Here is a 13,439-nt window from a genome sequence, read left to right on the forward strand (position 1 = left end):
CAACTAAAACTGCTTTTCCCCTGGGCCTCGGTAAAATAATTCAAATATTATCATTCCCCAGCACGAAGCCTTTTGTGCCAAGACGGGCAGTGCTGCTAATATTTTAGTAGGTTTTCACACAACTTTCTACTCGGAGTGGTTATTGTAACTGCCATGCTTCAATACTGTATATGTCTGTATTCACAATATTGACTTTGTATGTCTAACATGTAAAAAGTCAACTTATGCTATGAGTTGCCAGATAGTTTACTAAAGAATTTATTTAAGGGAATTAATGCATTTCTTACCATAGCTTGAAGCCCAAAGCATGCGAAAGGCAGATGTGGTAAATGAAAAAAAGAAGATTTTAAATGTTCTAAATTTCACACTTTATGAATGACTCTCAGAAAAGGTTAATTATTCTGTAGAAAAATAATTACGTACATTTTCTTTTTATCATTACAGGGTACCCATGACGCCAATGTTCTGCCCAGGATTACTCCAGCTGTCGATATTTCGGTAAGTTAATTGTGCGGCTGGTTTAAAACATATCTGCTTTTCCTTTGTCAATATTAGTTTCTTATGAGAGAGAGAGAGAGAGAGAGAGAGAGAGAGAGAGAGAGAGAGAGAGAGAGAGAGAGAGAGAGAGAGAGAGAGAGAGAGAGAGAATCTTAATACGACTATAAATGAGCGTTTGCACTGTACAGCAGCCCCTTTAATTTTTTCTTTTACTATATATTCTTATATCTAGTAAGTGATGTATTAATTTACCCATATATTTATATTGTTGTCGCGTAGACATATTGGTGATGCCTTGCATAAAAGTTTATATTTAATAAAAACATGCCTGCGCTATTACAATGGAACTGTGGATTCATTCATTGGCACATAAACTATCGGATATTTTGAACTGATTAACTTCAATTAAGTCTGCCAACTATTCTTTACAAAACAATATCTTGAATATAAACAAAGAACACAAACGAATGCTTAAACTCACATTTTTTTCCACGATAATGTAATGAAGATTGGAGTAATGGTGTTTTTAAAGACATCTAAAGATTTTTAACCCTAAATAACTTGAGAAATAATTGCACGAAAATTTACAAAAAAAGTGTATCAAATGGGTTTAATAAAATTTGCAATGAATGAAGCTATAACAACCTTACTCCAGTAAAAAGAAGAGTAGGAAATAAAGAAAACAAATAACCATCGTAGAATTGCCTTTTCATGATAGGGTGCAGAAACAACAACAAAATCTGAACGTTTTGTAAACTATGAATTCGTTTTCTAACGTAACATCATCATTCAGCATAACAATGCAAGAATAAGACCAGAGATAAAATTAAAGAAACAAAAACTACTGCAACTGTCGTGCATGGGTACCTGAAAGAAGAACTTAATCCTGTCATCACACCAACTTCGCCCAAAATCCTTATGTTGATTACATCATCAGGCTCTTCTTCCAGGAATCCATGCACCAGAATTACCAATACGTTTAGGGCACCCTAAAACGTATCAATGGCAAGAACATTGTTCCTAGGATCATGTCAGTTGCAAATTTACGAGATAATTTTGTTAATCCTGCAGGGCTAATTATTTACTATTCACATGACAATACCAAAAACGTCCTATTGAAAAAAGTCATATTATGTACAGAGTCGTATACCTTCAAGTGGCAAGCACCACTCTTACATTTGAATGTCTACTCGTCCTGTATTTGAAGGCGAGGGTTGGAGTAATTCAAAGTATATGTATGGAATAGGGTTGTGATGACAGTCTTGGGGATGTCTTCTGGGTTCATGGACGATTGATAATAGGTCTTCTGGAGGTCTATGGTAAAAAATACTTTAACACAGCGATGGTAGGTGGTGATATCGATGATGTTGGAATGGGGTAGTGGTCTTGTTCCATCTGCACTTAAGACGCCTATAATCCTCACTAAGGCTTAGGGATCCATCCTTCTTTATACAGGGGGCAACAGCCATGGGCTTGAGGCCCATTTCTTCCATTCCGACGAATATGCATTCACCAGCTGTAAATCTGTCTGGGGCTAAACGTCTGAATCTTGCATACACTGGGGACCCCATCATCTTGATATGGTGGTAAAGACTGTGCTTGGTGGGAAATGTGGGCATCTAGCATAGATCTGGGTGGAAGACGTTGGGATATAAAGTGAAGGGGCGGGCATAGACATCAGTGGGCACGCACATGTGGGGAGCTTGGCTGGAGGGAGCAGGAGATAAACGTGTGAATGAAAACTGTTTGCAGCAGGTTGAAAGTGAGCAATGTTGATCCTTTCTCTGAGGCCCATTGATGTCTAAATGACTAAATGTTGATGTGTGACGTCAACCAGGCGGTGGAAAGGGGTGAGGAAATCTGCACCAATGAGAGGCAGTGTAACACTGGTGATGATGAAATTCCATCGTTACTGAGCGCTTCCAAACGACAGAGTCAACGTTTCATAATCATAGGAGGGGATAGCAGATCCGTTGGTGGCCGCCATGCAGTCGTGGAATGATGGGGCTGCGTCTTTGAGGATGAACGTGGCAGAAGGAAACAACAGACACTAGTTTCTGCCAGAAAGCACCCATTAAATCTTGAATCATGCAAAAGGAAGGGATTAGTTTATGAGGAGGCCACCTACATAGGTGAACCAAGTTTTTTTAACATTGACATCTGGTAACATATTTCTTACCCGCAGTCCTGAATCTGGAGTGGTAGTAGAACAACTGAAGGTAAGGGGCTTCATCCAGTAGCTATTGGTGTGGACGTGGGCATCAAGGAGGTTAGATAGGGAAGAGGTGTCCTGAGTCGAGATTTGTGTAGCGGACCCAGTCAGTGACTGGTTGGCAGACAGAATACAAATCAGGAAGTGCTCAGTTCACATCAATCATCTCTGTAGCTAGGTTAGAAGTTATCCTAGGTCCTTGTTCTGTATATACAGATGATGCACAAAAATATTCGACATCTATTAGATTTCATTTATACTTTTGACCTTCACTTACAAAAATAACAAATTGCAAGGGTCTACAATGATACAGATGAATTTTTTGATAACATTTAACTAAATTAGGATTTTAGCGTGTCAGTTTTTTCTTCTATTTTCAGTTTCCCAGAAGATGAAACCCTCACTATTCACTTTTATTCCCCTAATGCATATCGTTAAGTAAGAATAACGTTCGATACAAGTTTGACCCATCCAAGGTCAATTTCAAGTGTGGTATCAGAAGGTAGATGGTCAACCAGGGTTCAACAGTCTTTCCTTTTTTGCCTTTTTTGCTTTAAAAACGAAAACTGATGCGGCACAAAACATATTCAAACCATAAATGTTCCATAATAATAGGTGCAATGGCAAACAACAAATAGATTGGGATTGAAAAAATATAATGGTTCCATTGATATGGGCACTGAATTCAATGATCATAGCCTTCCAATAGCAAGAGAGGCTCTTGTGTTTATGGTAGTTGGTGATTGCCGATTTGATATTTTCTTATTGCAGGTTTCGTGTCTCAAGGAACATATGAATTCAGTTTAAGGAATGTTTAGCTAGGCTTCATTCTGTTGGTGTCACAGTATTATCTTTAATCTATGATGGCTTATCAACTAATGCATCTATTATAATAGAGCTTTGTTGTAATTTCAACATGGAAAACATACAAACTTCATTTCCACACCCAGAAACACAAGAGACAGTGTGCATATCTTTCTTTTGGCGAAAAAAAACATTCAATTAATGCAGAGTGAAACATAATCAAGTGGGATTACATAGTAAAACAGCACAAACTCCAGTAAAATGAGGTTTGCATTTGCGTAATAAACCTAGATCCCATCACCTGGCTTGGACCATTCTTTGATTAGGTTATAATGTTTTCTTTGTCGATAGAGATAAGAATATATTCAAATGAGAGTTATGCTTTGACTATACAAAAATTTTAGTTTCATAAAAAAAGTGACTACTTCTCAATGTAGAGCTATTGTTAGTTTTTGTCCCTTTTGCCAACCATGGACTGCTGGTGACACGGATTAATGAAGGATAGACGGCTCAGGGTATCTCCCTCTACTAACCTCCTTGGCAAATTTGAGGCTGCATAGGTTGGTGGAGGGTGACTTCATCGCTGCCCAGGCCTGTCATGAGGTGGATGTCGAGGTCCTACCGCATTCACCTGACCTTCAGTCGACGTTGGATGGTTGTCCCCTTCATCAGGAGTGAAGTTGTTGACAGTGGGAAAGTGCCGGTCCATAAGGGAGTCAACTCTGATCATCAGGTCCTTCATGGGTACAGTGTTGACATCAGGGAGGGTGCCTTGCACCGGTTCTTGCAGGCATTGTACCCAAAGGGGACGAAGTAGGTTCATTTCGTGAAAACTGTTTGCAGCAGGTTGAAAGTGAGCAATGTTGATCATTTCTCTGAGGGCCATTGATGTCTTTTGATCCCTCAACGTTGTTGAGAGCTGAAATATATCGGCTACATGGACATCTGGCAATAGGGAGTACTGCTCCAGGATGTATGATTTGAGGGTATCATACAGCTCGGAAAGCCAATTGGAGATTTCTGGGAGCACATTAATCTTCTTTGCTGTTTGATGCTGTACTGGATCCAGGCAAATGCATCTCTGCTTGTGAGAGCTGAGTGTAAATGGGGCAGCATGAACAGATGAGTCGGGGTTGGTTGTGGGCATTGTCAGAAGACATAGCAGACGAAGTGGTGAGCTGGCAGTGGGCTGGGTGTTCGAAGCACTCAGTAGGCCATTAAAGAGACGGGAGTGATGGAGGGTTTAGCAAAAGGTGAGTCCTCATACAACTGACTTTATTGAGCAACAACAAAGGTATCAATGGGTAAAATAATAGTGACAATTGCTTGTGTACATTAAATGGCTTTCATTAATGCAGTTGATATTGCCATAAAAATTGACCATATAATAACAGTAATGCAATTAAAAAAGTTAAAGTTGCGGGTTTTAGGTCTCCACAGAGACGATTTACATCGTCCTCCTCGGGCAACCATTAGCCAGCAGGGACTATCACTAGTCCCCTCTAACCTCCCCCCCAGGCGCCACCCTGGGAGTACCCCCCCCGGTAGAAGGTCTCACGGTATTCGCGTCCCTGGCGGGGACCGAATTCGGGACCTCTATTATAGAGATCCGCGACGCTACCAACCTTGCTATCCGGAGTATTAGTTGAAATTAGTGTGGTATATTCAACGGCTTTTTGCCGTGGAATCAGAAAACAGTTGCAGCATAAAAGAAATCATAGATGGGGCATACTTCCCTATTTGTATATGTATTGCTTCCTGCTAGGGCATTAAAGTTTATATACTCAATCAGCTAATACTTGCACTTTCTTGTAACTTCTGCAATAATCTAACACTCCCTCGATTATATACTACTATTCTAGAAGCCGGATGAAATGTTTATAGTTTTAGGTTTTACTGACAATGTGTAATATCCAAAACATTTAAAAACATTACATAACATCCTCTGTGATAATGGATACTATCCTTGGTATGGACATCATCCTATTTAAATAATGATATACCTTACTAAATCATCACTCCATTTACATTATGATATACTTTACTAAACTATCACTCCATTTACATTTTGATATACCTTACAAAATTATCACCCCATTTACATTATGATATACCTTACTACATGTCCATTATGATAGACATCTATATCTATATCATTATAACAATTATTATTAAAAAGTAAAAGCATATGATTTTTCTCCTTCTAAGGAACAAGACGGTTATAATATGCCTTTTACAACTGAAGATGACAGAATCACACAAGGAAAAGGCCCAGAAATCATAAAAAGAAATCTGAAAGTTTCTACAACGTAAGTTTGAAAAGGTTGACTAAGTAGTGAAAGAATAATGAATGAACCAAAAGTAAATGAACATTAAATAATCTTAAATAATCCACTTCATATTCAGTATTTTATAACAGTTTTCTCTCCTTTTTATTTTTCCCATCAGCAATAATGAGACTCTAGTTCATATCCTAAAGGGTATGATTGGTTCCGGCATTCTCGCGATGCCGCAAGCCTTCATGAACTCTGGTATCTGGACTGGTGTCATACTTACTCCCCTTTTAGGTGTGGTCTGCATCCACAGTATGTTTCTCTTGGTGAGTACAACACTGTTGTCTTTTATTACGCAATTTTATTTTTTCTGCAAAATTTTCTTGACCATTATGTACATATATGCTTCTCGTATTACCTCCTTTACACCAACTCTTTTATCATTTGGATACACAAATGCCAAGGAAAATTGATAACACGCACCGAAATGGCCAAAAAGTTACACTTTTTTTTCTTGCAAATCAAAAAATAATAAAAACAAATATGAAGCTTGGTGGAACAATTTGTAACACTATATTGTATTAAACTGTTAAGAACAAAGATCAGTAAATCATTTTTAGTACCAGATATCGTAAATTTTATAGTTACACACCGCCGTGTACTGAAAATTCTGTAACTTTGAAGGGTATTCAAAGATTTTTAGTGCACCAAACTCAAGACAAGAATATACAGAAATAGAATTGAAGAAATTTCGACTTTTTTCATGTAACTTTTTTTTTCTGTAAACCAAAATCTCTTGTAAATAGGTTAAAACCTCCAAAGAACTGTGCAAGAGAGCTGGAGTCCCTGCCTTGAGCTACGAGGAATCAGCTGTGGCGGCTTTCGAGTACGGTCCCAAAAACCTCCGAAAGTATGCAAAGGCTGTTGGTTATCTCATCACAACATTTCTTCTCGTTACTCAGACGGGTTTCTGTTGTGTTTACTTTGTATTCATACCCCAGAACCTGAAGCAGGTAGGTAGATTTCTTTAGGCTATAACACATCTGAGCCTTCTAGCGTAAATATGGAAGCAAAAAATGACAGGAGATTTACATGATTCCCAATAATTTCTTGTTTTATTATATTGTCTGCTTTTTGTTTGTTTATCTATAAGGCATCAGTATATGGCCACATATAGTAATCATTATCCTTAATATACAGTATATCTCTGGCATGGTCAGAGAAAAGTAAATAATCCTTCAGAAATTTCGTTTTGATGACTAATTTAATGGAATCCATCAAAGAGTCCACTACGATATACGAAAGACGGTCATAAAAGATCCACTTACAAACCCAACTGAATTTCAGTTACGTATTTAGGCTTAACTGATGTAATTTGACTTCCATGAAGAAATTATCATCAAAACATCGGATCACTGACTGACCAATAAACTGGTCCCACAACAGACTAGAAGCCAAAATTTTTGTCAAAACACAAATAGTCCATCATAAAGCAACACATTAACAAGAAATAAGCTCTTTAAAAAACAACTGAATATATCTCAAATTCATATACCACAGTTGGGTTTCGAGGCCAAAAAACTGACTAATCAGATGATTATCATAGAATTCACTCACAAGCCTCAAAACTAAGAGCTCTGTATCTAGATAGTAACTTAGCCAGACGGATTGTTATCATATATGAACGCATTGATGGTAAAAAGAGTAAATGAAAATTAAATCACTAGTAACCTTAAGTCTGAAAAATATTCCCCAACTATATTGTAAAAAGGAAGAGATATAGAAATTGAAAACAATAGCAAAATTATGAAGAAAAAAAAAAAACTGATAGCAAGATATTTTTGACTTTGGAACTAGAGACTAAGGATGTTTATCATAATCCTAAATCTCTTCGACGAAAGGAAAAGCATCTTTCTATTTGCACTAAATTGTACTTCTCACTTTTCAAAACTGATCTGACCATCACTTTAAATAGATACATCCAAGCATGGTAAACCTTATAACACCTGAATTGAATATTTTTAACCAGAATTGCAGTACTTTGTAAAATATAAATTCTCTGTAAAAATATACTGTTCTCAGCCGTATTTCAGTAAAATACAGGCGACCGTAATTTTTAGCCTACTTGTATCATATTTTACGGGTTGGTGACCTAAATATCACTACTTAACATCAATATATCCGTTTTTAAAACGGTAAATGGCAAATTTTTAAGTGTACATAGGGCCCTGTGTAACAAGATTCTTACCTACTCCATAAAATAGATTCTTTATTTATGACAGGCCCTTGACTGTATGACGACGTCTGGGACTGGCATTAGTCAGCTAGGATTTATGGCTATCACCATAATTCCAGTCATGTTGGTATGCTACATCCCTAATTTGAAGGTAAAATATGTATTTATTTCTTGATTTTCACATGATTATTATTTCCTATATATTATGGACGTACATTACTCAAATAAAAGTGGACCATTAGCCCTTATCTTAATTTTGAAAAATTCAAATCAGAAATAGGAGACCAAGACGAGTACCACAAGATTTTTTTTTTCTCCAAGCAAAACTCTTTTTATTCCCTAAGCTTTTGGCTCCAGTCTCGCTCTTAGCCAGTGTCATCCAGTTCATCAGTCTCTTCATGATTCTGTACTACCTTGTCCGCGATCTTCCTATGGTCAATGAACAAGTCCCAGCTTTCAACAGCTGGTCAACAATACCTCTGTATTTAAGTACTGCCGTGTACGCGTTTGAGGGTATAGGTCTGGTAAGTTTGTTTGGGTACTTGTTATATTGTGTTGACTATTAACATAAAAAAATAAATAAGAAATTATTCTGAAAATAGTAGAAATAGAGATCTGAAACATGAGGCTCACTATCAACCTCTGTTTTTACTACAAGGACGAGATGATATAAGGCTTTATGAACTACGTAAAAAAAAATAAAGCTTAGAATTAGATGCAGTATCAATGACCGTCAAAGATCTGGTTATAAGGATCAACGAGTAAAACAAGATTCACTAAAATGTTACCATGGACTTTGCGCCAGATGTGACCAAGTTTTGAAAGTTGAAGGATAGAAACGGCCCTTTTAATTAATATCAACAAATGATCCTCAGTCAAAAAATTGTTAACCTCAAATGCCAAATGGAGTAGTAGCCTATAATTTGTCGATGTCTTGCTTATCCGTTTCCCAATAATTATCTTTTATTTGCCCACTATCCATTTAGAATACATCCGTGCTGGAAAAAATCATGTTTTTTTACTATTTCCATTATGAAATAAAACTTACGCTGATAACTATAGTTCCTGTCACCAAAAAAAAAAAAAAAGTTGCTTATATTAGAATCTTAACGTTCCCATCAAATGTTTTATCACTGGACTTGGAAGTTTGAAAAATAGGTGGCCGGGTAAGAAACAATGAAAATGTATTCTAATGCAAATTTCCTTCTAACATTTATTCTTTTCCAGATTCTCCCATTGGAAAATAAAATGAAAACACCGAAGGCTATTGGAGGACTCAATGGTGTCCTGAATACTGGGATGTCCATAACCCTTTGTCTTTACATCACAGTAGGATTTTTTGGGTACTTGGCGTATGGCAACGATGTTCAAGGATCTATTACACTGAATCTCCCTCCAAGAGAAGGGTGAGATTTGCTTTTGTGTTTATCCCTTTCAATTGGTCTCTTTAATTTCTTTATATTTCGTTTACTTCATGGATATATGATACCAGTTAGTGATGATCTATTGAAATTTTGGTAGGAATGATTGCTAAAATTAATATTTGTTTGTAAAACACTTTGTTCAAAAACGAATCCTCACCACGGCCCAATAAAATTAGGAGCCCTTGAGAGTCAGCTCTGTGACCAGAAGTTCCCGCCCCCCCACCAACAGGCTTGATCCCCAAAACCCAATCCTTCACACCAACGGGACCCTGACCTTTCTTGTTTTACCCATCATGCCATAGAGGGACGCTTCAGGCGACGTCCAGGTAACCATTAACCATTCAACCTCTGGTCGTGTTTGCATGCAGTCGACCTCCGTCTCTCTCGCGTTCGTCAGAGTTTTCCTTTGTGCTTTGTGTGCGTTACTTGTGTGGATCTCGTATTCCTAAATCTCCGATTATGGAATCTGACCTAGTGCAACGTCGTTGCCCAGGTGTTGGTGGCAAGCTGTGTTCATCATTTCTGTCCCATGTTGAAGTCGTTCCCCACGTGTTGTGTACTTCGTGTCGGGGCCGTGAATGTTCCCAGAACGACACGTGTGATGAGTGTGTGGGCTGGAGTGATGCCCAGTAGGCCAAGGTGGCCACGAAGAAGAAGAAGGCCAAGAGGGACAAGTCGCCCTCGTGGAAGGGCAATGGTTCTTGTCCTTCTTTGGTCTGTTTGTCTTAGCTGAATGTTACAGGTCCTTTGTCGCCCATGTTATCCCGCGGTAGCAGTGTAAGTTACCTTTGGGTCAAAGAGAGGATCTTGTGTATCGCCCTCCAGGGCCAGGAGTCGATCTCCTAGCAAGATGAACGGCAGATTCGTCACCTTGCCTTTTCCTTCTCCGAGGAAGAACTCAGAGAAGGTCGTTGGGACTTTACAAGCAGTAATGTCTATATGTGAGCGTCTGTTCCTGGGTTGCGCAGCTCTCTCAGCCAGTGGCCTTCATCCCTGCTCAGTGGCTCCTCATAGGTACCACGTGGCCTGATCCACTCTTTCATTAATGGCATGGCAAGGACATAGCTGCCAACCCTCTTCCCGGTGTGGCCTTATGGCCTGTTACCTGCCACCGATGACTGGCTCCTCTGCCTCTTCGTGGGTGGAGGAGCTACCCTCCGCCCTCGGGGCAGCATCCTAATCATCCTATTAACGGCTCCCCGCAGCTGATCTAACCTCGTGGGAGCAGGGGGCCTTTTCAGGCAACCCAAGGAACAGTGTTGCCAGATGGGTTTAAACTAAAGTTCGGTTTTGGTTTTCAACACTTCCCTTTCTCAAGCAAATTTTCCCTGTTCTGTAATTATATATATATATATATATATATATATATATATATATATATGTATATATATATATATATATATATATATATATATATATATATACATATACATACGTATATATATATACATATATATATATATATATATATATATATATATATATATATATATATATATATATATATATATATATATATAATATATATATATACACATATATATGTATGTATATATATATATATATATATATATATATATATATAAATATATATATATACACATATATATGTATATGTATATATATATATATATATATATATGTATATATATATGTCCCATGTTGTCGGATAATGGGACATCGGAACATAGGTTTTTTTCACTTTATTACAAAAGGTTTGTAAGTACACTATACACAGCTAACACTCTCTCAGGTGAGAGCCTTGTCTACTCGAGCACGCAAAGGCAACTAACTACCTCTCGCTATCAAAATGCAATCTTACTACAACAACATGCTGACTTATAGGTTTTGTGGAATCCTCATGATTATAGAGTTCATTTACTTTGACGTACAACATATATCTTCATACAAGAATTAGGATATATATATATATATATATATATATATATATATATATACATATATATATATATATATATATATATATATATATATATATTCAAGTTGAACATGTAGCTTCTATCATCTCACAACAGCTACTCATTACGGGGTAAAAACAAAAATCTTTTCTATGCTGTTGCTCAACATCTATTTTGGTACATACTATTTCAGCCATTGGTTCATGGCTTTCGCCTGAGCTACAATCGACAATAGAAATACAGTTCACTACAAAGGGTATATCACAATAGAAATCTAAATGCAAAAATTTATGAAGAAAAAAAATACAAACTTACTAAAAGAGATATTGTATATATGTCTTTGAAGACAAAATATATTTTTCATAATTCAATATATGGTATTCTCTAAAATGTCCCTCCTTTCTCATTATCAAATATTATTTTCCTTCCTCCTACCTAAAGAAAACTAAAGAAAAACATTTAAGGATGCTAAAATAAAATTGTATTACTTTTAGTCTTCCGAACCATCTTCATACATAAAGTACATCAGCAGCCATCCGCTTGAGATGAGCCGGCTTTATTCTAAAATCATAACACGATGCACTTCTGTAAGTCTCATTTGCATGAAGCATTCCGATTAAGGTAGATGTGCTTAACTGGTTTCTCATCTTTGTTTTTATTAAATTTACCTGGGAGAAAACCCGCCCAACAACTGCACTAGAGTATGGTACACATAAAAGGCTTTTCATAAAGGTATTAAGAAGGGGGAACATTACAGAATCATTACCCTTCTTCATACTACCCACTTTACACCAAAACTGACTCATGTCTTCATTAGATTCTAAATGTATGTTTGTATTGCGTAGTAATCGCCACTCACGATCGTGATCATTTATGTAATTCTTTGGAACTAATCTTGGAAAGAAGGTTGCTAATGGGGCAATTGATGGAATTGATTTTGATGAAACACTTGAGGGATCCATTGCATTTGAAGAACAGGATCTGACAAATTAAATTTCTTTTGAATCTGAAATGCACCTTCAATATAAAGTTTAAGCTTCTCAGACGAAAATTATGAAGTTCCTGTTTATCACTGCCATGATTAGTTTGTAATGAGATGGCAACTCTCCCACCTAGGTAAATATCTTGCAAAGGAAGAAAGTTTGCTGGAGTCCTCACTTGTACATTAGGTAAAGGAGTAGATTTAAAATAGCAATCCTTCATGTAGCCTTCAACTAAGGTATGGAACACTGAGGATATTCGACTGTGCAATAAATACAACTTTGGTTGCTCTGCCCGCGTCTCACAATTTAGTTAATTGAAAAGAGGAAGAACATAATCTAGAAATTCAAGATACAAGCAATGAATAGGATTATTTAGTTTTTGAAGAATGGTCTAAGTTGGCAGTAACCTGTCCTCCAGCACTGCACTTGTAAGGAATAACTTTAATGTTGGTAATTGTTCAAGTAGACGCTTAACTACACCATGTAACGATAACCACCTAGTCTGTGAAGGGTGCAACATTTTGTGTGGTTTAACATTAGTAAACTCTTGAAATTCCTTAAATGAACTTGATTGTTTTGGAGACTGGAAATAGTGATATACATTTCTTTCAAGGTCTTCAGTGCCCATTGGTAACTTATTACATGCATAAGATGCACATAAGGTGAGGGAGTGACATGTACACTTTAATACAAACAGATCTGCTATGTTATCTTTAAGAAGTTGAGAGAGAGAGTGGTGTTTCCCCACCATAACGCTTGCACCATCGGCAGCAAAACCAATCATATTATTTTTGTAGGGTATACCTTTGTCAATGAACAGACCTTTGATTTCATTATACAGACATGTTGCTGTAGCACTACCGAGTTGAATAAGAATCACAATAGAGTCTTTGATACCATACTCTGTAACGACTTTTGCCACCAATGCCAAATGCTTCGTACATCCATTATCTGTAGACTCATCTGCTATAAATGAAAAAGGATTATTTCTTAAGAGCTCATAAATATCATCACTTGCTTCACCTCCTAATCATTGCAGTATATTTAGTTCTACCACATTTGAAGCTTTTTGCAATCTCTGAATCAAGAC

At 37.1% G+C, this 13,439-nt stretch overlaps 1 protein-coding gene across 7 annotated transcripts in view; it reads left to right on the plus strand.

Moving 5' to 3' along the window:
• LOC137655460 (proton-coupled amino acid transporter-like protein pathetic) overlaps positions 1–13,439 on the plus strand; it is a 34,278-nt gene that overhangs the window by 12,672 nt on the left and 8,167 nt on the right. For all 7 annotated transcript variants that reach the window (XM_068389385.1, XM_068389367.1, XM_068389362.1 and 4 more), the window contains 7 exons: positions 445–498; positions 5,723–5,823; positions 5,963–6,113; positions 6,594–6,800; positions 8,070–8,174; positions 8,368–8,547; positions 9,251–9,429. In XM_068389385.1, the coding sequence (XP_068245486.1) occupies positions 445–498; positions 5,723–5,823; positions 5,963–6,113; positions 6,594–6,800; positions 8,070–8,174; positions 8,368–8,547; positions 9,251–9,429 (977 nt within the window). The remainder of the gene's footprint in view (positions 1–444; positions 499–5,722; positions 5,824–5,962; positions 6,114–6,593; positions 6,801–8,069; positions 8,175–8,367; positions 8,548–9,250; positions 9,430–13,439) is intronic.

The sequence above is a fragment of the Palaemon carinicauda genome, chromosome 1 (genome assembly GCF_036898095.1).
Source record: "Palaemon carinicauda isolate YSFRI2023 chromosome 1, ASM3689809v2, whole genome shotgun sequence".
Taxonomy (NCBI): domain Eukaryota; kingdom Metazoa; phylum Arthropoda; class Malacostraca; order Decapoda; family Palaemonidae; genus Palaemon; species Palaemon carinicauda.